General features: G+C 55.8%; 1 protein-coding gene across 2 annotated transcripts in view; it reads left to right on the top strand.

The window, feature by feature from the left end:
* The window catches only part of KIRREL3 (kirre like nephrin family adhesion molecule 3), a 144,413-nt gene extending 117,882 nt beyond the window's left edge, over window positions 1-26,531 (top strand). Inside the window, exons 8-17 of one of the 2 annotated variants that reach the window (XM_027897827.1) lie at window positions 4,686-4,834; window positions 5,141-5,268; window positions 6,457-6,583; window positions 11,850-11,950; window positions 12,028-12,226; window positions 13,311-13,346; window positions 16,104-16,211; window positions 19,362-19,471; window positions 24,792-24,878; window positions 25,606-26,531. In XM_027897827.1, coding sequence (XP_027753628.1) covers window positions 4,686-4,834; window positions 5,141-5,268; window positions 6,457-6,583; window positions 11,850-11,950; window positions 12,028-12,226; window positions 13,311-13,346; window positions 16,104-16,211; window positions 19,362-19,471; window positions 24,792-24,878; window positions 25,606-26,049 — 1,489 coding nt within the window. In that variant the 3' untranslated portion in view covers window positions 26,050-26,531. The remainder of the gene's footprint in view (window positions 1-4,685; window positions 4,835-5,140; window positions 5,269-6,456; window positions 6,584-11,849; window positions 11,951-12,027; window positions 12,227-13,310; window positions 13,347-16,103; window positions 16,212-19,361; window positions 19,472-24,791; window positions 24,879-25,605) is intronic. The other variant, XM_027897829.1, reaches the window with a different exon arrangement.
* The last annotated feature ends 291 nt before the right edge of the window (window positions 26,532-26,822 follow it).

The following is a 26,822-nucleotide window of genomic DNA, read 5'->3' as shown; positions in this document are numbered from 1 at the left end:
TAATAGCCGTTCCCAGGAACGAAATGTTAATTAATTCATTCCCCGAGCCATGCATTTATTTAAGGTATTTGTGGGTGTTCTTGGTACTTTTATTAAGCAATTAAAATGCGTCCAAGAAAATATTTATCCATTTTAAGCAATTCTTAGTAAACACAATTTATATGGCAAGCGACCACTTTATTTTGAATTGTTAATTAAAAACGACGACACACTCCACTTCCCCGGGTTATAACGCCGCCAGAGCAGCCGCTCCGCCGGGAATGCTGGTTCAAGGAGCACACCCCCTCTGCTGGCAGCTCCCAAAATCCTCCCTGGGAGTCTGGAGGATGGATTTGGGCAGAGTCCAGAGGGCCCCCGTGTCGCCCTCCAGTAGTTCCCGTGCTGCTTCTGGGAGGAGCCGTGGCCTGATGGTGACCTTTCCAAAGAAGACTTTGGACAGCCCTCCAGCTTTCGTGGGCCCTTCATGGGCTCCACCAGCCTGAAAGCCCAGCCAGAAACAAAGTTCTGGGGAAAAAAAGAGATGGAGCTGCTGGGTAAAACCGCTTGTGCAGAAGGAGACCTGGCAGACCATCCCACTGAGAGCCTGGGACGGAGCATCATCCTGGGGTTTGGCAGGTTTCCTTTGGAAACTAGAGCAGAAGAGGAAAAAACATTGACAAATGAAAACCAAAACAAAACCCAGGCATTGCCTGGGAGCTGACAAATCCCCAACTGTCCGTCCTTATTTGCTTGCATGTACTCTTAGCTGGGAAGCGATCGATGGAGTCAGAAAAATGCTATTTCCCTGAAGAATGTCTCCTTAGAAAAGTCCCTCCCTTCCTCTTCAGTGTAGGTATTCTATTTTTTGTTCATTCTTTAATCACCAGCTTTTCAGTGCTGTCTGTAATAACCCCTTTGAAACTTGGATCAAAATATCTTTTCCTGGTTGAAATTTGTTTTCCTCCCTCACCTGAGCAGATTCAATTTGTGGAGAATACTGAACTGGGAGGCAGCAGGTACTCCCTCAGAGAGGCCAGAGGAAAACAAAGGCAGGTTAGAAACATGGGAAAGGAAATAACAAAATGAAACTCAGCCAAGAGGGGAAGAAATGCCCATCTGGGAAAACAGGCAGAGATGGTGCCTGGTGAAGAGAAAGCAAGAGAAAATGTGCACATCTCTGTTATGGGGACAGGCTGAGAGAGCTGGGGGGGTTCACCTGGAGAAGAGAAGGCTCCAGGGAGACCTGAGAGCCCCTTGCAGGGCCTAAAGGGGCTCCAGGAGAGCTGGAGAGGGACTGGGGACAAGGGATGGAGGGACAGGACACAGGGAATGGCTTCCCACTGCCAGAGGGCAGGGAGAGATGGGATATTGGGAAGGAATTCTTGGCTGTGAGGGTGGGCAGGCCCTGGCACAGGTTGCCCAGGGAGTCACAGGAACAGGTCCTGTGGGCAGGATCCCCAAGGACACACCCTCACCCCTCTCCTGGGGCAGGAGGAGCCCACCCTGCCCAGACCTGGCCCTGCAGGGGTGTCTGGCTGAGGAGGAAAACCAGCAGCAAACAGGGACAGGTCACTTTGTGGCCAAGTCATACGGGGAGAGAGTAAAGGAGGCAAATTTATATAGTCTGGAAAAGACCCTGGGAGGCATGTTTGCAATCTATAAATACCTTCAAGGGAACAATATAAATGAAAGGAGTCCCTGCTCTCCAGGGTGGACAAGGAGCACTGGCTGGGAGCCAGGCTTGGTGCAACACGGCCTGTGAGACACGAGGAAGAAATCATGAAGAGCCTGCAGGTGATGGATGGGGCTGCTGGAGCATCTTCTCTGCCCTGTTTTATTCAGATTCTGTTTATAAATAATTACTGAAGGGTTAATAGGTGAGTCAGACACGTTATGGGCTCGTTAAAACCCTGAGTAAGTTGCCCTCTGGCTGTCCACGAGCCCATCACGGGAAGCTTTACAAGAGGGTTATCAGCTGCTGTGATTAAAAACCAATTTGACATTATAAAGGATCTATACTGCTCGTTCAGCCACATTGATTTAGCCGTGTTAAGCCTTGGAAAACGGGAGCAAGGACCTTGATCTCTGCTGAAGCACGAAAAATTGCTGTTTGTGACACATCTCCGCGCTCGGGAAATCCAGTTTTGCGGAAGCGATGGGTTTTGAACAAGCCATAAAGCACCAGGCCACGGTTGTTGGGGGAGTGTTTTCCCACGCAGCTGCAATGTCAAATAGCTCTTGGAAACCTTGGCCTCAGTTTTGCAACATCCAGGAAGATGTCAGATGAAGTCTGCCCAGATCAAATCCACCCGCTCCGTCTGGTTCCAGTTCCCCGTCCCCTCCGTGTCTCTGCTGGGAGGAGGAGCTGCAGGCAGGTTCAAGGACATGACCCAGAGAGCCCACAGGTCACTTTATCCTCACCTTGAAGCCTCCTCTTTGTCCTTTGCAGAGCAGGGAAGGTGGATTTGTGCAAACTACCAGGGAAGTGCCCGGCACAGGTGAAGCTCTGGATTCTCCCAAAGGTTTGGTGCTGCTGCCCATCCCACTGAGCACTGCAAGGAAATGGCCTCATGTGCCTGGTGTCTCCCTCGAGCGCCTGAGGAGCAGAACAACACCCTTCAGAGGCTGGAAAGTCGCTCATGGCAGGGAGCCTCTACGGGGACAAAGTTGTAAAAGGACTTAATGGAGCAGAAATGTTTCTGGCAGAGAGCACAGGGCATTTCAGTGTTCACTAGTTGGAATTTCCCTGTCCCTCTAGCATTCTACCTTCTCTCCTTCCTTGCTTTCATTCATCAGAAGTTCCTGAAATGTGGATTCAGGCCTTTGTGACCAGCAAACCAAAGAGGAGACGATGAGAACGTGTGTCCTCTCCATCCCACGAGGTGCACAAAGCTTCAGGGATGAGACCTCAGAGCTCTGCCAGCTCCCTCCATCCCCCTCCTGCCCCATCCCCGAGGAACAAGCTGCTGGGGCAGCACTGGCAGATGCTCTCCACGATGGGCAGCAGCGCTCCTGCAGCAGGGCAGGGCAGATCCCATCGGGAGGCAGGGAAGCGGGACGCTGATATCAGCCCTGCTGGCTGACCCCTCGCAAGCCGCTTGGCTCGGGTTGCAGTTCCCTCTGGAAGGAGAAAGGCGTCCCCAAAGCATCACTGACCACGCAGACCTTTGGAGCAGCACCTGGAAGGCGTCGCTTGTGCTGTTTTTTTCCATAGGGAACCTCCCTCATTAACACACGAAGCGCAGCCCTAGAAATAAAACCGGCATCTCCTGATTAATTACTGAAGGGGGAGGCCGGGGAGGAGGAGATGAGGGGAGGGAAGCTGAAGTGGCCAGTCAGCATCTGTTAGAGGTGCAAAGATAAATGGAATGTGAGGGCAGGTCAGTGTATACAAAGCACTTCCATCTGCCCACGAACAGATCCCAGAACGCCCCGTGTCATCGGGGGGGTGTGAGGCTGTTCGGAGCTGGCAGGAGTCACTGAGGGGCACATTAACAGGTGCTTTAGGCTCTGGAAGCACTCAGGGACTGCCACGGACCAGCATTTCACCCTCGCTCCAGCCCCACCGAGGCACTGCTGTGCCTACAGAGCCTCGGCAGGAGCTCCCTGCAGCTCCAGTTGTCCTTGGTGCCTTTGGGGCAGCCCTGAAGCAGTGGGGACCCACAGCAGAGCGATGGGAGCGAGCAGAGAGCAGCAGGAGACCCGCGGGAGGACCGAAAGCAGATGCCTTTCACCTCGAGAAAACAACTTTCCCAAAACCACCCCACGGACCCCACGTGGGAAGCTGCCTCCGTGGCTCCTGTCTCTCTCCAGAGCCCACCTCCCGGTGGTGCATCTTTCCCAACCCACCCAGCACAACCAGAGGAGGGCAGCCCCGAGACAACAGGGCAGAGATTCCTCAGGGAACCCTACCCAGTTTCCTCCAATTTACCCGTCACGTGTTTGGGGAGGGGAGATTATCATATGTTTTTTCCCAGGCTTTCTTTCCCTCCCAGAAAGAGTGGCTGGATTTTCACACTGCCTGACAGCATCTCCTGCCTTTCGCACCCGTTCCCGAGTGGCAGGTTGCCAGATGGTGCCCCATTAGGTCACATTTGCTCATTGTTTGGCAAACAGCGGCTTAATTCAAGTGCTGAGTTGACAGCTTGTTCTCCAAGACAATTTGCAAGTCGCAGTGTTGCAAATGCCAGCTTGGCTTTTCGGGGGAATGTTATTTCAGCTGCCTTAAAGGGATAAAGTTCTCTTTGATTGGGGAAAAAAAAATAAAAGGAAGAAAAGGGTAAAAGTGGGGGGCAGTGAAAAGGTTTTTAGTGGTTTTGATGTGGAAGGATGTTGTTGGCAAGTGTTCAGGAACAGATTGTGGTTCCCCATCAGCAGAGACCCTCCATGTCCCATCCCTCCCATCACTGAGGTTTTCCCAGTTCTAAGGAATGAGGTGCATTCCCAATGAACCAGGGAGACAGCAGCTTTGGAAAGGTCTCGCTGGGGATATACATGCACATCGTTTGATGGCCCCTCTCCAAAACCTCTGCCTGTAATCCCCACATCCCTCCATCCCCAGGGAAGGGCACGATGCTGAGGACACATCCATGTCCCTCCTAAAGTCAAGGGCCCCCTGTGCTGCCCCCAGCCCTATGACCCGTGCACACATGGAGATGACAAGAGGCTCGGAACAGCACCGTGAGGATGCTCTGATTCCTCAACAGGTGGGCGAAAAAAGGCCAGGTTATAAAGGAAGCCTCTGGTGACTTCTATGAAACCATCGTGGACCACACCTTCTTCTTTGAGCCCGTCTCCTGCGAGGTCACCAACGCCCTGGGCAGCACAAACATCAGCAGGACAGTGGATGTCTACTGTAAGTACCCTGAGTCCAGACTCCCAGCGTGAGCAGAGCCGCGCAGTCAATCAGAAGGGGAAGTGGTCTGATGTGTCCAGGGTGACCAGGACTTGCTGGGCTCTCCTGCTGCTCAGACTTTGTAAATGCTGCAGTGGTGTGACCCCCGATTTCCTTATGAGCTCACGGGGTGGTCCCAGGGGAGCTGGTCCCTCCGAGGCTGCAGCAGCACCTGGCCCATCGAGACCTCCCCCTGACCTGTCTGGTGTGAGGGTTTCTGGCTGGCACAGCCCAGCCCTGGCAGTGACCACGGTCTCCTCTGTGCAGTTGGGCCCAGGATGGCGACAGAACCGCAGTCCCTGCTGGTGGACCTGGGCTCGGACGCCGTCTTCAACTGCGCCTGGACCGGGAATCCCTCCCTCACCATCGTCTGGATGAAGCGAGGCTCGGGCGTGGTGAGAGCTGCTGCAGGGATGGGGGGCATGCTCAGGGCAGGGGGTGCTGTGGGATGCTTCCCACGGAGCAGACACGTGGGCTGGATGAGTGCTGGCTCCTCCTAATGCCAAGGAGTCCCGAGAGGGAACTGATTCCCGTGATGAGGGGCATAAGGGTTGAACCCTGACCAGAGCAGCGCTTAACGTCTCGCTGATGGGTAGTGGTTCTGCAGTTCACCTGCAGGCAGCTCCTTCTGGGATGGACCTTCCTGGAATGGTCCATTCTGGGATAGTCCATTCTGGGATGGACTTTCCTGGGACAGTCCTTTTTGGGATGGTCCTTTCTGGGATGGTCCTTTTCTTGCTACAAGGAGATCAAGATCCCTGACCAACCACCACATCAGCACTAATTCCCTGAGGCGTCAGCTGTGGGAGCAGCAACCAGCAGAGAGCCAGGGGCTCACCCAGCCAGTGGGCACTGGAGGTAGGAGAGGTGATGGGCTGTGGCCTGCAGAGCCCTGGGGAGAGAGCCAAGGGCAACTGTAGGAGTTCTTTCGCAGGCATTCCACTCCTTGTTTTACACCTGCCATGGTTTTTTAAATACCAGCAGTGCCAGGATCCTGCTGAGCCCCTCAGCCAGGTCTGCTGCGATTTTCCAGGTTTAATAAAGCTGCTCATTGCACAGTGGGGGCAGGGGGGGAGCAGACACATCGCAGCAAGTCTATAGGGGGGCTTGCCAAAGGCAGCTGAGATTTCCCTGCCTGTCCAGACACAATTCCCAGGCGTCTGCCACCTCTCCCACCACTTCTGGGCTTGAAATCCCCGAGTCGATCTGGGCAGCCTCCCTTGCACCTGTGAATGTGGAGATGCAAGTGTGATTCTCTCCAAGGTTTCTCTGTCGCTGCAGGCACCAATATTTTTTGCTTGTAGTTTGAGAACTTCTTGCAAAACTGGAGTTTGTAAAAACTCGGATGAATAGAAATGGGATTTATAATTAAAAAAAAAAAACAAAAAACAAAAAAAAACAAAAACAAAAAAAAAAACCAAAACCCCCTGTGATGCTTCTTCATTCCTTGGTCAATGGCAGATATTTCCATGCCATGTCAGACTGTTTTGGGCTCTGGAGCTGGTAACACACATTTCTCATAACTCGGGTCTCTCGTAACTTCTCACCACCCCCCCTGAGAGCAGCCCCCTCCTCTCTTGCAGGTCCTGAGCAATGAGAACAAGCTGACCCTGAAGTCTGTGCGCCAGGAAGACGCCGGGAAATACGTGTGCCGGGCCGTGGTGCCGCGGGTGGGCGCGGGCGAGCGGGAGGTGACGCTCACCGTCAACGGTACCTCCTGCTTCCCTATCGCCAGCCCCTCCTCGTTTACCCCTGCCGCCAAAATATCCCCTCAGATATTTCCTCCCGGAGCAAATCCCACCCCCAGTCGGACCAGGGAGGGAGGACAAGCAGAGTGAAGTGGATTTTGTATTTATTCTCCTGGAGATTCACGAGTTAAAGCAAAAAAAAACACCCAAGGTTAGGTCAGCCCCACGTGGTTCCTTATTACCAACAGGGGTTTATTGAGTAGCTGGGAGCTGGCATCTTTAAATCTTTAATAGATTAATCTTGCAACACCCTCGCAAGGTCGGAGAGCGCTGTTGTCTCTGTTGTACAGCTGGAGAGCTGGGAATTGAGCCTGGAGCTGAGACCAGCAGCCTAATCACTCTCCAACCCACATGAGGATCCCTGGGAGGATCCCTGGGAGAATTCCTGGGAGCATCCCTGGGAGGATTCCCAGGAGGATGCTTGTGAGGATGCTCCCACGGCTGCTTGGGACTCACCCACCACGGTGTCAGGCTGTGCCCCAGACTCACACCCAGAGCTCTGGAGTTTAATGATGCCCTGGCCAGGACCCTGCAGCTGCTGCTAACAAATTTCAGCCTAAATATGGTAGAGAAAGAGTCGGGTGGGCTGCAAATGATGTAAACGGAGGCTGAATTTTGCTTTGTCTCTCACCTGCATGACAAACCAGCAGCTTTCAGTCTCCACTCACTGTCACAAGAGAAGGAAACAAGCAAGAGGCAGCCCAGGCAGCAACAAGCATTAATTTTAAATGCAGATAATGCAGATGGGTGGGTGCCCCAACCTGGAAACCTTCAAGGATAGGCTGGACAGGGCTCTGAGCAACCTGATCTACTTGAAGATGTCCCTGCTCACAGCAGGGGGGTTGGACTGGATGACTTTTAAAGATCACTTTCCACCCAAACCGTTCCAGGATTCTATAATCCTAGAAAGGGAAGCCAAGGGCAACACAGCAGGGGACTGAAAAGCAACCACTCCCTCGTCTCCGACTCAGCTCCTCGGCGCCTGAATCCTCCTTCCCCGGCGGCTGCTGGGCTTTAATTACAATTAAATGAGCTCATGGAAAACAAAGCAACAAATTAGCACAAACAAAGAACCTGCTCCTTCCCTGACACCCACCAGGCACACCAGGATGCCTCGAACGCAGAGCGGAGGGTTCCGCGGGCTCCGGGAATCCGGAGCGTTCGACACGGAAAAGCTGCTCTCCAGAGCTTTGCAGCTCCCACCTGGCAGAGCTGGGGAGCAGCAGATGAAATCCATGAGTGGGGTTCACTGCTCAGCCCCCAGAAGCCGGCTGCCTGCAGCGTCCCATCCCATGGGATGTCGTGGCCCCCCTGGGTGAGGAGAATGAAGCCCCAGAGCAGCATTCCCAAGTGTGACATCACCAAACACCGGGGCTTGGCAGCCTGTCCTGCCGCTGGAGCGGCGTTCCAGCTCCAGAGCACGGCACGCTGTGTCTAATCCAGCTAATGAATTCTGCTAGAAGCCTGTTCTGCTGTAATTCAAGAGGGAAGTTGAATGCCTCATATTTTGAAGTGCTTTTAAATCCAGAGGGTGATACAATTGTCTTGGTGCCTCTCTCCGTGGGCTGGGATTCGTCACAGGAAAATTAGGCATTTAGAAGTGTCTGTTCTGGGCTGGCTGCACAGACCCTGATCGGGGCACACCAGCTTTGGAGGGGCTGATCCTTCCCCCAGAGCACAGAGACCCTGCCTGAGGGATCATGCGACCCAGTCTGAGCCTGCAGTCCCAGCTGCACCAGCCCATCCGCTCCCAAAATTATCTGAAATCGTGGCACGACAATGCTGAGGTGGGAGAACATCCTCCTGCCCTCCCCACCCAGCCTCACCAGCCAGGTCTGTGGGTGCAGAGCAGCCCATCCCCATGCCAGAGCCAAGGCCTGCAGGAGGTAGATAGGATTCACAGTCTGGTTAGTGGGAAGGAGGATTATGCAAAGCGGCAGCATTTGGCAGGGCCGGAGCAGCAGAGGCACGAGGGAAGGGAGGAACTTGGTGCCATCATAAATCAGCAGCAGGTGGATTTACAGCAAAGCCTCTCAGTGCTCCTGACTGCACCCAGCCTGCTCACAGCTCCCACCCTGGCAGGAGAAGCCCCCCAAGAGGGATCACCAGTCTGTCTGTCCGAGCTGCTGAGCAGGGACACCAACCCTGCCCACCTTGCTCTGCAAGAAAAGGTTTGTCAGAAGGGCTGGACAACTCCAGGTGGCCAATCCAGGATGTAATTTGCCTGGGATTCACCCCAACAAGGAAGCTGAGCATGCCTAAGAGCTGAGAGCAGGGCAGGGCTGACCTGCCACCCTGCTTGGTCAGGAGCCCGTCGTGGTGTCAGGACGTGGGTTGTGGAACTGCTGGAGCGAGTCTGGAGGAGGCCCCGGAGATGCTCCAGGATTGGAGCCCCTCTGCTCTGGAGCCAGGCTGGGAGAGCTGGGGGGGTTCACCTGGAGAAGAGAAGGATCCAGGGAGACCTGAGAGCCCCTTGCAGGGCCTAAAGGGGCTCCAGGAGAGCTGGAGAGGGACTGGGGACAAGGGATGGAGGGGCAGGACACAGGGAATGGCTTCCCACTGCCAGAGGGCAGGGATAGATGGGATATTGGGAAGGAATTGTTGGCTGTGAGGGTGGGCAGGCCCTGGCACAGGATGCCCAGAGAAGCTGTGGCTGCCCCTGGATCCCTGGAAGTGTCCAAGGTCAGGTTGGGCAAGTTTGGAGCAACCCAGGCTGGTGGAAGGTGTCCCTGCCCATGGAACAAGATGGGCTTTAAGGTCCCTTCCAACCCAAACCATTGATGGAGCTCTGCAATAGTGGGCAGCACCAGCCAGCCCAGGGCTTCTGCAGGAAACAAGGAGTTAAACCAAACCCTCCTGCCAAACCATTCTGTGCTTGGGAGGAAAGGTTCAGATGGACTCAAGCAGACTGGAGCCAAGGCCATCCTTTCATTCCTGAAGGCTCCTGCTCCAACCTCCTCTTTTGTGCGAGCCGCCAGGACCGCACAAATAAATTGGGACCGACGTGCTAAAAATAGCCTCCCCCAATAGCTCCATCATTTATATCCATAGCAACATTGCTTAGAGCCTTTTCCCTGCCTGTGGGCTGTCTCACACTCGGTGCTGAATGCCAGGCTGGAGATTGGCAGCTTTCATAAGGAGCCAGAGCCCAGTGGAGAATCAAACGCCGGCCGCGAATGCGAAGGGGCTGCAACTTCGTGCTATTATTTCTGGGAATGTTCATCTCACAAATGGTCTTTAGTCATCCACTATTATCATGATGATAAGCCTTCGACTCTGAACTCCTGAAGCAATAATAAAACCCGAAGCCATTGGCATTTGTGCCATTTAAAATCCACTCGCCTTGGGGAAAATGATCCTTTTAATGATTATTAAGCCATTTTTCTCCAGCGTCACCCAGTCTTGGAGCACTTCCAGAATTCATGAGTAACATACAACCATTGAAATGGAAGGGAGATGGTTCTTTTGATTATTATTATTTAGGCCTGGCCTTCAGATCCTGTCACTGCTGTCACCTACAGAGGCACGATCTTTAATGGCTTTGGGATCATCATATGAGCAAGAGCATCACTGGCCACAGGATCTGATGCCTGATGACCATGAGGCAAAGCAAGGATTCAACCCACCCCCACTGAGAGCCTTGGGAAAGCTGGGCTGTCAGCAATGGATAAAGGAGCGTTCACACCTTGGGATCATGCCTAGACCAACACCTTGAGCATTTAGGCAGAAAAACATAACAAAGTGTGTGGGGGGGGTTGTCTTCTTCAGTCAAAAGGGGCACAGAAGTTTCCCCTGCTACAGTTGTGCCTGTTACATCAAAGCAAGTCCTGACCTTCATGCCCAGCTCCTGCTATTCCTGATGTTGACAGCAGCTCCCTTCCAGCAGTAATTTCCTGAGCTGCCAGAACAGTGGTCCCTGGTCAGTGAATTGTGCTTCACTGAGCTCGTTTTCCATCCATCTCCCCTGGGAACAGCGTGGGGAAGGAGGGACAGGGCTGTGTCTCAGTAGGAGGTGTGGGGGAGTATGCAAGTTTGGTGCAGGAAGGGGGTACTGGGATAATTCCAATAGGCAGCTGTACATGTGAATGCACCAGAGGGAAGGATTTAGTGTTTTGGTACATTTTTGTGCATTCTGGAAATTCATAAATGGGTGATTGGAATGAGAGTCAGTCAGGAATACCCAGGTGAATGTTTCTCCCCACTCTACCCCAAACCCCTGAGACCTTCCTTAAAGGAACACATCGGTTGCAGGTTGGGAAAATTGGAGAAGTCCGTGGGGAAAGAATGGGAAAAAATCCTCAAGGCTGTTATTTTCTGAGAAACCCGTGGACAGACTCCAAACCAGAAATGACAACCTGGAATGAACACCCAAAATTCCTGAGCTGGGACAGGGGCAGATCTGCCAGCCCCTGCTTGTCCCCTCTCCCTGCAGCCCAGCTTGGTGCTGTTTTCTCTTCTGCCAGCAGCAAGCCACTCATGGAAATGCAAATCTGCTTTAATTAAGGAGGTTATCAAAGAGCAATTGGGATCCCAGCTCTTGTGTTGCTCCCTTGGGGTCTCCCCTGCAGGGCTGTTGGAGAGTGAGGGACGCACCCATCCCACCAAGCCATGATCTCCTCTCCCAATCCTCTTCCCCTAATCCCAGGATGTCCACCAAAGCAGGACAAGGACATTTCCTATCCCAAGCTGGCTCAGGTGGGGTTTGGCCTCGTATTGCTCAGAAATCTGAATGGGGGACAAGGTTTTTCCAGCAGAAACATCTCCACCACATTGGGAGGCGAGTGGAGGTCACTGAGGGTGCCCTGAAGGTATCAGCTGTGCCTCCTCTGCCCTTCTACCACTTCCTGAAACCCCTGGGGATGGTTGCCTTAGGAATCTGGGAGAGCACAGAGGAGGAACCAGGTGGGATGGGATCCTGCTTTGCTTCTGGAGCAAGCAGCCCTTCTCAGGGGCCAGGTTCACCAAGGAGAAGGGGACAGGGTAATTTACACCAAGGATGGGGAGCAGAGATGGGGGATCCCAGGGATCTGTGGGGCCTTTGCAGAAACCCAGCAAGGACCAAAGCCCCCCTTCAATGTCCTTCTCCATCACGACAGGCGATGGAGCTGTTGCTCCACCCCTGCCCCTCAAAGATGGACCCCAATATCCCTCTGTAGGTCCACTAACCCTCCCCCCCCCATCCCCAGCAGTCCCCATGGGGTGCCAAGAGCCCTCTCCTCTCTCCACAGGGCCCCCCATCATCTCCAGCACCCAGACCCAGCACGCCCTGCACGGCCAGAAGGGGCAGATCAAGTGTTTCATCCGCAGCACTCCACCCCCAGACCGCATTGTGAGTAGCACCCGGGGCACGGCGGGGGCCTGGCACACCCCGGGGTGCCCCGGGCTCACCCCTCTCTCGCCTGGCAGGCTTGGTCCTGGAAGGAGAATGTCCTGGAATCTGGGACCTCCGGGCGCTACACGGTGGAGACGGTGAGCACGGACGAGGGGGTCATCTCCACACTGACCATCAGCAACATCGTCCGGGCCGACTTCCAGACCATCTACAACTGCACTGCCTGGAACAGCTTTGGCTCTGACACCGAGATCATCCGGCTCAAGGAGCAAGGTGGGCACTGCTGGGGCCTGCTGGGGGCCGAGGGGCAGCGGAGGGTGCTGGGAGATGTGGGGAGTGGGCTGTGAGAGTGGGGAGATGCTGTGCCAGGCAGGAGGTGCCCAGGAAAGCTCTTGGGATGCCAAAGAGGAGATTAAGAAATTAGGAAATTAGGAAATGAGGAAGGATGGTGACAATGCTCCAGCCATTGTAGCTGCAGGATTGCATCATTAGGGTACCTGGTCCTGGCAGAGGGGCAGGAGGGGGGACTCTGCCTGATAGGCTATTCCCGATTTTACTGTCCTGCTGAAGATGGAGGGCGCAAGATGATCCTGCACCACTTGTTCCCTGTCCCACAGCATGAGGTGATGGCACTGCCCCGGGCTGGAGGATGACTGATGATGCCTTGGAGAGACAGGAATGGCTGCTCCGAGCAGCCCCTGGTGCTCCACGGTGCTGGGAGTGAGCGGGAGGAAGGCGTTTGGGGCTGGTGGAACTCTCCATCCCGGCCACCAGCCACCCTGCCAGCACGTTTTACAGGGCTGGGCTTACCCACCCAGCCTTGAAGCAATTCCCAGGGGATGGCCAGGGGATTTCCACTCCCAGGGCTCTCCATAGCAAGGGAGGGAGACGGCTTGAGTGAGGAATGCTTAGCTCCTGGAGGAACTCCAGTTCTCCTCTATTTTATTAAATGCCAGGGCAGGCAGGTGGATTGTTCTCATTAAGCCATGATTTATAGGCAAGGCTGGCGTCCAGATTAAATCAGAGCTAAATGAACCCCTTAAAATTAGCCTTGGGCTCCTTCCAACGCAAACAGAGCCAGTGGTTTCTCCAGGTCGCCTGCCAGTCAGCGGGAGCGCTCGGCGGCAGGGCCGGGTCCCAGCGGAGGGTGGCCGGGCAGGCTCGGAGCTGAGATCCCACCATCCCTGCTAGGCCAGCCCTGCCCTGGGCAGGGGGACGCTGAGGGGGGCAGAGGCCATCCCCTTCACGGGGACAGCCCTGCAGCCAGAGAACAGAGCGGAGGGCTGAGCACTCAGGAGGGCTGCGCTGGGCGCCTGGGCTGGGCAAGGCTGTGGACACTTGCTTTATTTTCAAACAGGTACGGAAATGAAATCAGGAGCTGGTATTCAAGCAGGTATGGAAATCATGAGCTGACCGTGAATGTGAACTGTCCCCAGCCATTACCACACCTGAGGGCCCGGCATCCTCCTCCTGGCCCGGCAGCTTTCCGGCAGGGCAGGCAGGGCAGGCAGGGGTGTAGGGAAACTGCAGGGCAGTGACTGGGGCACGACTGGGAATTTGGAGAGGTCAGCAGAGCTCCCCTCTGCCACTGCCCCACCCTGCAAACCAACACTTTCTGTGCCCCAGCTCCCCAGACCCCGAGAGGGCGATGATGTTGCACAGCCACCTTTTAAATGCTGCGGAAGTCCCAGGAAGTGCCATCGTGGGACAGAAAAAGAGGGAGAAGTGCAAGTTTCCAGGGCTATTTGCAGGCATCAGTTTGTTTCAGCATTGTGGGAGAGTGCTGGCCAGCCTCCACTGGCCCCAGAGCAGGGATAGATGGATCTTGGTGCAGATGCTGTGGGATGTGCTGCCCTTGTGCCTTCCTCATCCCCTGCCCCAGCCCAGGGCTCCTGGGGGAGCCAGCAATCTGCTCCTTCTGTCTGCCCATCCCCTTGGGACACAGTTTATCATTCCAGCCATTCCCGTCACTGCCCCTTTGCAGTTACCTTTCTCCCAGCCCAGGAGAGAGCCCTGGGTGCTTTCCCCACCCCATTCCTTTATGTGATTCTCCATCATCTTCATCCCCATCCCCACCTGCCTCTCACTGGGCTCTGCATTGCAGATCCCACTCCCCCAAAGCCAAGAGCAAGCCAGCCCTCCCAGGGTTCCCAGGCTCCTGTCTCCTCACCCTTTTGGTCCGTATTCCCCTGTGAAGGCCAAAAAAGTCCCATAAGGAGTTCCTGCTGTTGGCAGGAGCACTGCCTAGCAGGTGGCCTCAGAAAATCCCAGTTTCTTCTTGCCATGGCTCAGCTGGAGTGTTGGAGAATGCTGGTTTTAGGGTGAGCTCCTCAGGGCAGCTGGATCCAGCTCCAACATCTGCTCCCTGAGCTCCAGCTCGAGGCTGCAGAGCACTGATGGGACTTGCCTTTTCACTGCCTGGGCACTCTCAGGGGTTTGGTGATGGATTCAGTGCCACGTGAGTCAAGTCACCAGTGGCCCAGCTTGAGTGGCAAATGACACATCAAGGGACCAGCAGGCCCAGGCAGGAAATTCATGAGCAAGCCTGAAAGTGAGAAACATCAGCTCTTTTAAGATCAAGTGTGACAGAAGAGCTTAAACTCAACCAGCACCACAGTTTTATCACCCTGCAGTTCCCAAATTAGGACTCAGGAGCCAGGAAGCCCCATGGCCACTGCTAAAGGTTTACATGAAGTGGCTTTAGAGCTCCCAGCTGGGGTGAGATAACAAGGAAGAAACCCTTTGCTCACTACACCCTGGGGGCTGGTGAAATCACAACTCCCCCAGTCCCACCAGGATGGGTGTGTGCCCCCTAGGAAAGATGAAAGGCACAGGCAGGATCTGTGGTCTCGGGTCCAGGATGAAATTTGTGCCCAACCCCAGCTCCACACCAGTGGGACGTGGAAAATGGTTCCTGTACTCCAGTCAGGTGCAGCCGTGAGGCTGCCGGGCTTTGCAAATCCACACACGTGTCCCCATGTCCCCACTCCAGCAGCATTCACATCCCACACCTGCACACACCTCTGAGGAGGAGGACCACCTCTCTGCTCCCATTTCCCTAAATTCATCCCATCCATTTCCAAGGCAGGCACTCCAAGGAGAAAACACACACTGGAGGTGTCCAGGGAAGCAGAGAGGACACGATCACCCAGCTCAGCTGGACACCCTGGAATGGGTTATCCCTCTTTGGGGTTCACGAGAGCCTGCAGGGCACTCAGAAAGATCAGGACCAGGGATCTGCAGCTTTTGGGGAGAGGATCTTTGGGATGTGGTTTATCAACCCAGGCAAGGGAGGTGATTTGTGGTACTCACAGCCTTGGTGTCCCACAGAGGGAGAGCTGCCTGTCACTGCCTGTCCCTAATCCAGGGAGCAGCCACCAACCCAGGGAGTGGAGGGACTGAGCAGGGAGATAACAAGGCTCAGGGGCTCCAAATCTGACCCTTCCCCTTAAGCATGATTTCATGTTTCACCCCCCTTCCCCGCACCTCCCAGGCTACTGCTGGGATCTGTGGGGATAAATCAGCTTTGCTGGCTGAGCCACAGTCCAGAATCCCTGCTGGGAACCCAGCTCCAGGGTAGGCAGAAGGATGTAACCCCAGCTCTGTCTCCCACAGACCCTGCCTGCACATCCCACCCCGCAGCCTCAGCCCTGGCATGGGCCATCCCTCCTGTCCCACTCTTTGTGGCACCCTCAGGAGTTGATAAGCCATGGGAGAAGGCAGGAAACTGGGATATAAAACTGGCAGGGGCTGTGAATGATGGCTCTTGGGTTAACTCATCCATCAGCCTGCTCGGATGTCATTTCTCTTCCTTAATAATATTAACACATTGTCTTCTTCTGCACTTCATCCTCTCGAGATGCTCATTTGTTGGCCTGCGGGGCACTGAGGAGAGCAGTTGTTAACCTGCTCCTCTGGCTGGCCCCTCCTGTCCCTCCCAGGGGAATGTGAGGCACAGAGAGCTCGGGCTGCACAAACTGCAGCGTCCCATGGGCAGCAGGGACGGGGGAGCGGGGAAGGAGGCCCCAAAACCCTCCCCGGGCTCCTCACCCAGCCGCTTGCCAGTAGCCAGGGGTGGGCCCCTGGAGGGGGGAAAAGCCACCTCTGGGACCTTCATCCCTCTTCATGCTCCCTCTCCTTCCTCTTGCAGAGTCGGTGCCCATGGCGGTGATCATCGGCGTGGCCGTGGGGGCCGGCGTGGCCTTCCTGGTGCTGATGGCCACCATCGTCGCCTTCTGCTGCGCCCGCTCCCAGAGGAGTAAGTGTGCCCCCTCTTCGGGAAGGGCTCGGGGGAAAGCTCTGGGGAGGGGGCGAATCGAGGGGGTCAGGGAGAAGCCAGAGCCTGAATCTACTGACACGGCACCAGCACGAGCTGCTTCTCATGTTGGCCTTCCAAGTGTTTGCTGCCAAACATTCCCTTTTCTCATGGGAGAAGGGAAGTGCCTGTTGAAAAACGTGCTGATCCCTGTTAGCAGCACAGGCAGCTTAGGAGGCAGGCAGGAAGCCTCTTAATCCCTACCCTGGAGAAATCCTGATGTCCAGGAGGGAGAAGCAGCCTCACTGTGCCACACCGGTGCTTAAAAACCCTCCACGGTTCTGCTTCTGTTCTAATCCCAATTTTCCTGAAATAACATGCATATTCCTGGCGGTAGTGACAGCCAGTAGAGGGATCTCCATGGGATATGTGGGTTTTGGAGTCTGGCTGCAGTGGGAATACAAGTTAAAGTGGCATTAGAGATGTAGGTAGAGGAGGAGGGGCAGTGTGGCATCGAGTGGCCTCATTAAAAGGACACCAGGAAATTAAAGAATTGTTGGCTCCATCAAAAGGCACCAAACCAGGAGGGAGAAGAATGTGATTGTCTGGAGCATTCCAAACCTCTGGGGAGAGCAGGAATTCTCTGTAGGACTCTGAGCTCCCAAGACACATAGTACAGATGCCAGGATGCCAAGAGCTCCATGTGCGTCCCAGAAAACCCAGTTGTTTTATTTCTCCTTTTATTTTCCCCCCTTGATGGTTTGCAAAGCAATCAGAGCCACGAGGCTGCTCCTGGATGTGGTTCGGACACACAGACTCCCACAGCAGAAATGTGTTTAATTTCCAGAGCAATAATGATGCTTCTCCCTGTTTTATCCTGGGTTGTTTGAACTCTCACAGCCTCCATTAGCAAGGATTAACAAATTAAATGGGGGAATTTGATAATCTTGCTTTTTGGGGAAGGACTGCTGATGGATAGGACCCAAACCAGGCCAGTTTGATGTGGAGATCATTTGGCAGCGATGGATGATTCCAGCACCTGAAGGAGCACTTGGGAAGAGGTTGGCAGCATTCCCAGACCAGGGAACGAGTCCCTGCACGTCTCACAGGGCTCCTTTGCCACTTCACTTTGGGATCAGAGGAAGCAGGAAGAGATCATCCAAGAGCTCAACAACAATCCCTGTCCTGACCTCCCTTCCCTCTCCAAAGTGAAAGGGGAGGAGGAGAGCCAGACCCAGCCAGGGACAGCAGCAAATCCAGGGTGCAGGTGGGATTCCCAGCCTAAGATCCATGCAGGGGGTGCTGGTGGCAGTGGGACCACTCAGTCCCTCCTCACATGGCTCCAAAAGCCACTTGGAGCTGCCAAAACAGGGTCTCTCCTCATTTTTGGGGGGGAGCTGGGAGCATCAGCAGCTGAACCAACCCTGCTCAGGGTGCAGAACCCTGCAGGGGAGGACTTGAATGTGTCAAGTGAACTTTTACACCAGTTTTGAGGTGCTGGTGCCAACTGGATGCTGTGGCCACTGTCTCCAGTGGCAGGAAGGTTGGAACACCAGGCTGAAAGATGAGGAATTTGATCCTGGTTAGTGGTGTGCGATGGGCAGAGGAATTACAGAGATCAGCTCAGGAATGATGGGACCAACAGAGCACCTGGATATCAGGAGAAGGACTCATTTCCTGCCAGGGTGACTGCAGATTCCTCTCCGAAGACAGACACTGGAACACTGTGGCATCATTTACAACAACAGCCTGGTGCAGGCTGTGGGAATGGCTGTGTGCAGGGGACACGGTGACCCAGCAGTTACTCAGGGGAAGGAATCTCCTGACCCACCCACTGACCACAACTAATGGCACTGGGGGAGGCAATTCCTGGCCTTGTTTTGGGGAAATGCAGAAGAGGAAAAAAAAAAAAAAAAAAAAAAGGAAAGAAAAAAAAAGGACCAGGTGCAGACACATCGAGCCTGGAGGAAAAGACAAAGATGACTTTACTGCACATCTGGTGTTGTATCTTCGGTGATTTAACGCCCAGAGTTATTTAAGGGGGAGCACTCCTGGGAGAGGAGGTGCAAGACAGTGATTAGCTTCTCCTTGTGATTAAAGGCTCTGGCACCAGGAACGTGGTCCCAGCAGGAAAAAAAAAAAATAAATAAAAGAAAGAGCTGTTGTAACTTCCCAGCAAAAGCTTTTGCCTCGTGCCCTGAGACTTGGAGAGGTCTGGGGGCTGCAGATATCGAGGGCAGGGGATGCTGAGAGAGATGAATTCAAGGATGGAGCTTCAAGCTGGTCTCTCAAGCATCGTCCAGTTTGGTTTAGAGATAAACCCCCCTTTGCTGGACTGATCCCTGCAATCCTGGGCTGGCAGAGCGCTGCTGCTTCCGTCGGCTGGAGGCAGATCTGACAAACCAGCGGTTCAAGGCAGTTCTGGGGTCCGGGAGGGCTGGCACGGCCATCCTGGGAAGTGAGAGCCAGATCCGAGGCTGGAGCCCGGCTTCAAAGCTGCTGAGGTCTCACTGCTCAGATTTGCATCCGTGCCTGCTTTTCATCTCGGCTTTGCGCCGCCGCCCCTGCTCCCGCTGCTCCGCGTCTGTGCTTAACTCTGCTAAAACGACTTGTTCAAAGCACGCCTGACACCTTCAGGGAAGGCAGGGAGTCTCTCCAGGAATGTTTCTCTCTGTTCTGCGTGAAAACAGGCTGCTTGGAGATGACAAAATCCTCCCCGGCCGTGTCTGTGCTCATTGCTTGGTCCTTTCCATATGTGTCTGCACCCCAAACTGGGAAAGGCTTTCCTCAGGGGTTTCCAGCACCCAGGCAGAGCTGGTCCTGCCCTCAGGAGCAGTGTTTCCTAGGAATCAGCAGGCTGGATAACGATTCCACCACCTGTGTGAGCAGTTCTGCCGCAGCCCAGCCCCTGTTAACAGCACCATGAGCGCGGCACAGACCAGCCAAGCTCCCAAAGGAATCCCAGCAGGAATCTTGGCTGTCCACAGGTGGCATGCCCGTACCCTATGGTGATATTGCTCCCCTAGTTCTTGGATGAACTTGCTGAGCCAGGTTTATTTTCCCTGGTGCTGCCAGGCATCCTCAGTCAGCTCCCTGCAGGTGTTTCACCGCTGCCTTGGACTAAACCCCTTCTCCACCTCCCTCTTTTCCCAGATCTCAAGGGTGTGGTTTCTGCCAAGAACGATATCCGCGTGGAGATCGTGCACAAGGAGCCGGCCTCGGGCAGGGAGGCGGAGGAGCACCCGACCATCAAGCAGCTGATGGTAAGGATTTCCTTCCCCTCCCTAAGCCATTGCTCCAGGTGTTGCTCCAGGTAACGAGCCCGGGCAGGTGTCCTTCCTCCCGTGATCCCCACCCATCCTCCTGCCATAAAACCTCCTCGAGCGAAAACCTGGCTAAATGAGGAGGGAGAGCTGGGAGGGGTTTACTGCAGCGGCCCGGCTGCCCTCGGGGCTAATTGCCAAGCTAATTTGCCACCTCCGGCGGGGAGAGCTGCACAGGGTGGGGAGACACACAACGGGTGAGCACCAGGTCACAACGAGCTCGTTAACCGGGGCTGCTCAGAGGGTTCTGTGGGCAGAACGAGGAGGGGGATGTGGGAGCAGATCCAGAGTTCTGTGGGAGATCCAAGGTGTGCAGATCCACAGGTGTAGGCCAAAAGAAAGGCAAAGAAAGGCAAGTGGCTGTAAAAGCAGAGTGAAAAGAGCAGGTGGGAAGGGCAGAAGGGATTGAAGAGGCCAGAGGCTGATTTCCAGCCTGCTTAGTGGTTTTTTTTCCTCATCTGACCCTCAATTTTTTGGGCAGGACTTGTATGTCCTGCCTGCAAAAGCTGTTCCGTGAATTCCCGGTGGGAAGGCAAGGCAGAGTGTTGTCGTAGCGTGGGTGGAATTGCTTGCTGGAATTACCAGAATTGCTGGAGCACTTACACAGCCAGGGAGCCTTAAATGAGGAGGCAGGAGGAGGTGGAGATCTGGCACCTTATCCCAGCACCACTGAGGTTTCCCTGCAAGACCCTTCATTCCTAGTAGGGCTTTGCCCCGAGAAATCTGCAAATCCGTGGAGGGATTTGCGAGGCTGGAAGGACAGAGGAGGCTGGGATTGGGTTTGGAGCAACCTGCTGGGATGAAGGGGAATGAGAAGCCTCCTCTCCATGGGACTCTGTACATCATCTGTGTGATCAGCAGCACCAAGCCCAGGTCTGGCTCCCATCTGGGGTTATCCCAAATGCCACTCCAGGCCATAACCACCAGGTTGGAGACACACACAGCAGAGGAGACACACACGGAATATTTACCATTGTGAGTAAAGGAGGAAGAGGATGGTCATGGGAGGCCAGGCACAGGATCCTGGAAGACATCCTGGGGACTTTCCTGGGGTATTTGCCAGATCCAGGGGGTGATTCCACATCAGCACATGCCCTTGGTGAGGCTGGGAGTGGAGCAGGGGGAGCTGTGCCAGGCACGTTGCAATGAGGATTCTGGCAGGGGGGAAATGGTGCAGAAAAAATGACAACTTTTGTTTGAGAACCAGGAAATAATGCCTTCTGAGGGGAGGTTACAGAGCTCCTAGGCTTGTCAGGCAGACCAGTGAGAGGTGATTTGGTCACAGCCTGGTACAAAGGGGCTGTTTAAGAGCAAACAGGGTGGCAAAGCTGAAGGTTTTCAGATACAACATGACAGAGACTCACAAGCCTGGCTTCTGGACCAGGAGAAGGCAATTCTCCCCCTCTCCTGGCCAAATCCAGGCATTTTTCCCGAAAATACAGCAGTTGGAAATAAAATCCTTGGATCAGCACTGTTCAGAAGTTGGAAGAGATGATCCGTGGTCTCTGCTGCCCGTGCTGGGTGGGTTTGGCACTGGCTGGGCATCAAAGCCCCCTCCCCTGCCTGGACCAGAGCCTCCCCACCCTCATCTGCCCTCTGCAAGGACATTCCCAGGAAATACTTCCCAATCTGTTTGGAGTCCCAGGGACCTCTGCTCTCCCTCACCCTGCTCCTCGCTGTGTCCAACAGCCGGTGTGGGCATCTCCTCTGGTCACCCAGCCTTTGGGTGCTGAACAGATCCCTGAGAAACAGCTCCAAGTTTGTCAGTGAAATGATGGATCAACTCAAAAACTTCCTCTTGCTGATGAGCAGCGACGAGACTCTCTGGCAGGGGCAGGGGGTGGCAGTGCCCAGCACCTCACCCCAGGATTTCCAGCTCTGCCCACTCCCTGTGCCAGCATTATTCCCCTGCTGCTTCCTCATTTGCCTTCTCTGAGCTTCCTGGGAGATGTCCATGCCAGGCTCAACCTCGACAGCGTCCTTTGGGATGTTCTTCTCGCCCTCACCGCACCTGGCACTCAATAGCCCTGGGACTGTCATTGCCGTGCCGGGGCTCGGGGTCGTTGATGCGGATGTTAAGGAGGAGTGGCCACGCTGGCAGAACAGCTGCTGCCCCTGCACTCCCCGTCCTGTCACCACCATCACGGCCCCTCAGCCGAGCTCCTGTGATCTGGCACAGCCTGACCTGCTGAATTTCGGGATCCTGTGCCTTTGCTCCTCGGTTTCCCACCGTGTCCCGCTCTGCCGGAGCATTCTTGGCCCCGGAGTGCCAGCGGGACCCTCCTTCCTCCCCCAGCCGCTGCTGCCTTTGTCGTTCTCCAGCCATCTGTGACCTCAGCGGCTCGCCGTGCTTTTCACAAATAATTATTCATGCATCTCTAAATTCATTAACACCTTAGGATACGCGTCACGCTGGCTGATTTGCATATGTTCACATCGCCTCAGCGCCGCTCCCCACGCTCCTGTTCTGCCAGGCAGTGCCTACAGGCAGGGAAAAAGCTGCCAGCTCTGGTGGCTGGAGGCAAAAGAGCCCGATAAAGGGTCTGATCCTGGGAAAAATAAATCACAAGAGCAGCATTCTCCCTCCTGCCGGGATGCACTGTCAGCCTGGCTGGGGCCGGGCTGGGAGGAGAGAGATGAGGAGCATCCTCGGCCCCGACGTGGCGTAACACCCTCTGTCACCATGGCTGGCTTCATTCCTGGCTGCTTGGACCCTCTGCCTCCATTTCCCCACCTGTGAAATGAGGCTGGTGATCCCAAAGGAGCCACTCCCACTGCCTGGAGCCATCAGAGACAGTCCTAAAGTGACGGACAGGCAGGAGTATCCCAGGTCAAAAGGGTGACCGAGGCATCACGTCTGGCTCATATTTGGGGTGGAACAGTCCAAATAACCAATCCAGTGACAGGTTGATCTTTTCCTTGCTCTCTTTTCACTCCTGTCTCTTGAAACCCATCCCACTGCTCTGAGGGCTGTTCCCAGTTTGGTCACAGCCATCACAGGTGATCAACACACCGACACGTTTTCCAACCAGGAGCTCAGCTCAGTTCCCTGCAGAAGAGAAAAACTCAAGCAGAATTCCCATTCAGGGTAAGATTCATCCCACCCACAGCCCAGCAGACACAGCATCCTGTGTCTCTGCCTTTCTCCCTGGAAAATGCTCCACGTGCCCAGAGGGCAGTGCCACCACAGCCCTGGGAAGCGCCAGCAACCTCCAAGCTGGTGGATCCAGGTCTGGATCAGAGCCAGGCTGCACCTCCACAACATCCAGCCTCACCTGGGAGGTCCAGGGCACATCCCTCCTGCACAGCCAACCCCTTCCAGTGGCACCAGCCCATCCAAAAGCAACATTCTGGGGAGAGGTGGGATGAGGTGGTGCAGCTTCAGCTGGGATGGGCAGCACGCACAAACGGTTGGAGTTCCCATCACCAGGCAACCAAGGCCAGAGCTGCTGTTTGAAGGTGATAAAGCCTTGTTCAGCTGGGAATTCCCAGGAATTTTTTTTAATTATTCATGGGCTTGTCTCCTCCCTCTGCTGGGAGCAGAGGAAGCCACTGTTTGGGAATCATCTCCAACATCCCTCACCCTGGTAGGGTCAACCAACCCCCTGCACGGCAGCGCCGAGGAGCCTATTGGTGCTGTCACCGGCTGGAGAAAGCCACGGCTCCGGAAAAAATAGCCCGGGCGTGACGCTGCAGCATCCCGTGCCAGCGCACTTGGTCACTCCTGGTCTTTTTCCACGCATTTCCCGCTCTCCCTTCGTAACGCCCATCAGTGCTGGTGACGAAGCGAACCTGAGTCAACTTTCCTTCCCTCCCGGTGTTCACCCAGCGGCGGCAAAGCGGAAGCGACGCTAATGAGCATCTCAGCACCTGCTAATTAACGCCATAAGGTCACATCGGGGCTGAGCCGCCACGCAGGTTTAATAAAGGTCACGTTAATGACCGGCTGTAGTGGGGGAGTTGGCGATTCGGTGATGAGATGGCACTTTATGGGGGCTCCCTGCAGCCCCCAAATCCACGGACCCAGAGCATCCTGCCAACCCCGGGCACAGGCAGGGTCCCCACGGGACTGGAGGGGCATCCCAGTGCGTGGGTCGCTGTCACCATCCCCGCAAGGGCTACAGAAAACGGCTACAAACACCCCGTCAAACCCGCCGCTAATTCCACGGAGGTTTGGTCACAGCGGGGCTGTCCCCTTGCTTCCCACCTGTCTTCTCCCTTCTCCGTTCCTGGGTCTTGCCTTGCCCGCCCGGGTCACACACAAAAAACCAACCAAATGCAAGGAGGAGAGGTGGTTTTTCCTTTTCTTTCTGAGCCAGGACTTGTGAAACCCTTCTAGGGTTAACACCCCCAATCCCTGCCTTTGTTGCGATGCTTTAGGGGATTTAGGGGGTCGCTGGGGCTGGCAGAGCGAAAAAAACCCTCCACATCCCATTTTGGTTGCACTGGTTTAATCCTCGGCGACACTTGTATTTATCCAGGTAAATCAATGCCTGATACAGGTTTTCTTTTCCCTAGGAAAACTCAGGTACTTTAATTTATTGCCTTTAACAGCCACATCAAAGGCTTTCGGGAGATGAACAGCAAGTGCCGCGGGGTGAATTTCCACAGCCACTTACCACCTTAAAGAGGAGAGAATTTGGGCAATAAAAGGGGATTTGAGGGCTGTGATCCCACAGAAGCCGGGCTGGAGGCGCCCAATAAATACGGGAGAAGCTAAAAAAAAGCAAATGAGAAATTGGTTGATAATTATTCCCCTTCCTGAACAGCCCCCCGTGCCGAAGGAGGGGTAATTAAAGCGTAGTGTAATTAATGTGCACCTTGCCCTTCCCCCCCGATCACGGCCAGCCTTCAGAGGAATACTAATGAGGTGACCAAGTTCAGCTGAGGAGGGAAGGATGAAAAGATGGGGGGAAAACAGCAAAATAAGGAGATTTTGAGGGTGTTGCTTTGGGCAGGTGGTGCCGCCCCAACCCTCACCACAGTAAATAATTTACTTCCTGCGTCAGCCGGGCCTTTTTTGTCCAAAACAACCTGTAACCCAGGGAATCGCGAGGCTTTTTTTTTTTCCCGGCTCCGCAGCTCTCCGACACCGCCCCTCTGGGGCATCCCTGGGCACATCCAGCTGGTGACAACTCCCCTGTGCCGTGGGGCTGATGGTGGGTGTGGGGCTCAGCCCACGCGGCGTGGGTGGTGGTGGGGACAGCCGGGGTCCAGCGGGTGCCAGGGGACGCTGACCCCCACCTGCATCCTTTCCTAGATGGACCGGGGGGAGTTCCAGCAGGATTCGGTGCTGAAGCAGCTCGAGGTGCTCAAAGAGGAGGAGAAGGAGTTTCAAAACCTGAAGGTGAGTCCCACTCTGTCCTTGGGCCATGTCCCCCGTGTCACCAGTGCTGGCCCACCCCAGCGGGCTGTCCCTGTGTGGGGAGGGATGCTTTGGTACCCCGGCGCTGTTGTCTGGCCCCAGCACCCTTTAGGGGGGGATAACAAAGGTGTGTGCCAGGAGAGGGCAGTGCGAGGGGCAGCTGTGCCCCGATCTGGAGGGGGCTGGGCAGGGTGGGACACATTGGTGGCACGAGGGGTCGTTGCTCCTGTGGGTAGGAGCGGTTGGTGGTTGAGGGTGTCCTCCACCGGGGGGCTCTGAGGATGGTGGAGGGTGTGGAGGAGATAAGACTGAGGGGGCAGCAGAGGGACAGCACTGATCTCTGTGACAGGACCCGAGGGAATGGCTGGAACTGAGTCGGGGGTGGCTAAGTTGGATCTCAGGGAAAGGTTCTTCCCCCAGAGGGTGGTTGGCACTGAACAGGCTCCCCAGGGCAGTGGGCACAGCCCCAAGGCTGCCAGAGCTCCAGGAGGGTTGGACAACGCTCTCAGGGACAGGAGGGGATTGCTGGGGTGTCTGTGTGGGGACAGGGGTTGGACTCAGTGATCCTTGTGGGTCCCTCCCAAATGAGAATATTCCATAATTCTTGCACGTCCTGGGTGAATGGGCAGGGTGGATGCCCCAAATGCCCCACAGGACACCAGGGAGAGCAGGCACCACCAACCTGCCCCCGCTTTCTCCCACTCTGCAGGACCCCACCAACGGCTACTACAGCGTGAACACCTTCAAGGAGCACCACTCCACCCCCACCATCTCGCTGTCGGGCTGCCCGGCCGACCTGCGCCCGGCCGGGAAGCAGCGGGTGCCCACGGGCATGTCCTTCACCAACATCTACAGCACCCTGAGCGGGCAGAGCCGCCTCTACGACTACAGCCAGCGCTTCGTGCTGGGCATGGGCAGCAGCTCCATCGAGCTGTGCGAGCGCGAGTTCCAGCGCGGCTCCATGAGCGACAGCAGCTCCTTCCTCGACACCCAGTGCGACAGCAGCATCAGCAGCAGCGGGAAGCAGGACGGCTACGTGCAGTTCGACAAGGCCAGCAAGGCCTCCGCATCCTCCTCCCACCACTCCCAGTCCTCTTCCCAAAACTCGGACCCCAGCCGGCCCCTGCAGAGGCGGATGCAGACGCACGTTTGAGCCCCTCCGGGGGCCGCTCGGGACCCTCCGCGTGGGCGCCGTGGCGCTCGGACAGTGGCGCCCGCCGGCAGCGGCGGTGGGAAGAGGCCGGATCCAGCCCCCAGAGCGGGGCTGCGGGGCGGGGGGCCGGCCCAGCATCCCCCCCCCTCCCCGGTACATGCTAAGCACAACCCCGCCGAGGACGCGCTGAGCCCCGGGGAGCCGGAGCCGCCCCCTCCGCGGGGCTGGGGACGCCCCCGGCCCCACCGCGCCCCCCCAGCCGCTCACCTCCGCTTCCCGCTGCCCTCTCCCACCCGGCTCCTTCCCTTCCCTCGTCGTGTTCGGTGTCCATACTTATAGAGTCCGTTTCGGGGGGGTTTTGGGGGGGTCCCGCCATGTGGGACAGGATGGGGGGGACATCGGTGGGACAGGGACCCCCCGGGAAGGGCCTCTCCAGCTGTATCGCGGCGCCGCGGTCAATACAAGAGGTGTTTCTCGTGGCACGCCTGGGCTGGTGGCCACCCCGTGGGGACATCGGCTTCCGTGGTGACACTTTGCCTGGCACAGACCTGGCCTGAAGCCTGAACGTGCCGGGGCCTCCTGGGGGAACCCCCAGGGGGGCAGAAATGGCTGGTGGTGGAGGGAAACTGAGGCACGGGGCAGCTGGGAGCCCACAACCCCAGCGTGGGAGCCAGGACATGGGGCGTCACAGCAGGTAAGGGGACACGGGGACACAAGGAAGGGGGGACAGGCCACACTCTCTGCATGTCACAGCCCCAAGTCTCCCTCACACA

The sequence above is a fragment of the Empidonax traillii genome, unplaced genomic scaffold, assembly GCF_003031625.1.
Source record: "Empidonax traillii isolate 1590-97213 ecotype Southwest subspecies unplaced genomic scaffold, ASM303162v1 scaffold561:size787514, whole genome shotgun sequence".
Classification (NCBI taxonomy): Eukaryota; Metazoa; Chordata; class Aves; order Passeriformes; family Tyrannidae; genus Empidonax; species Empidonax traillii.
The sequence above is the reverse complement of the archived record's forward strand: the minus strand, read 5'-3'. Positions and strand labels throughout refer to the sequence as shown.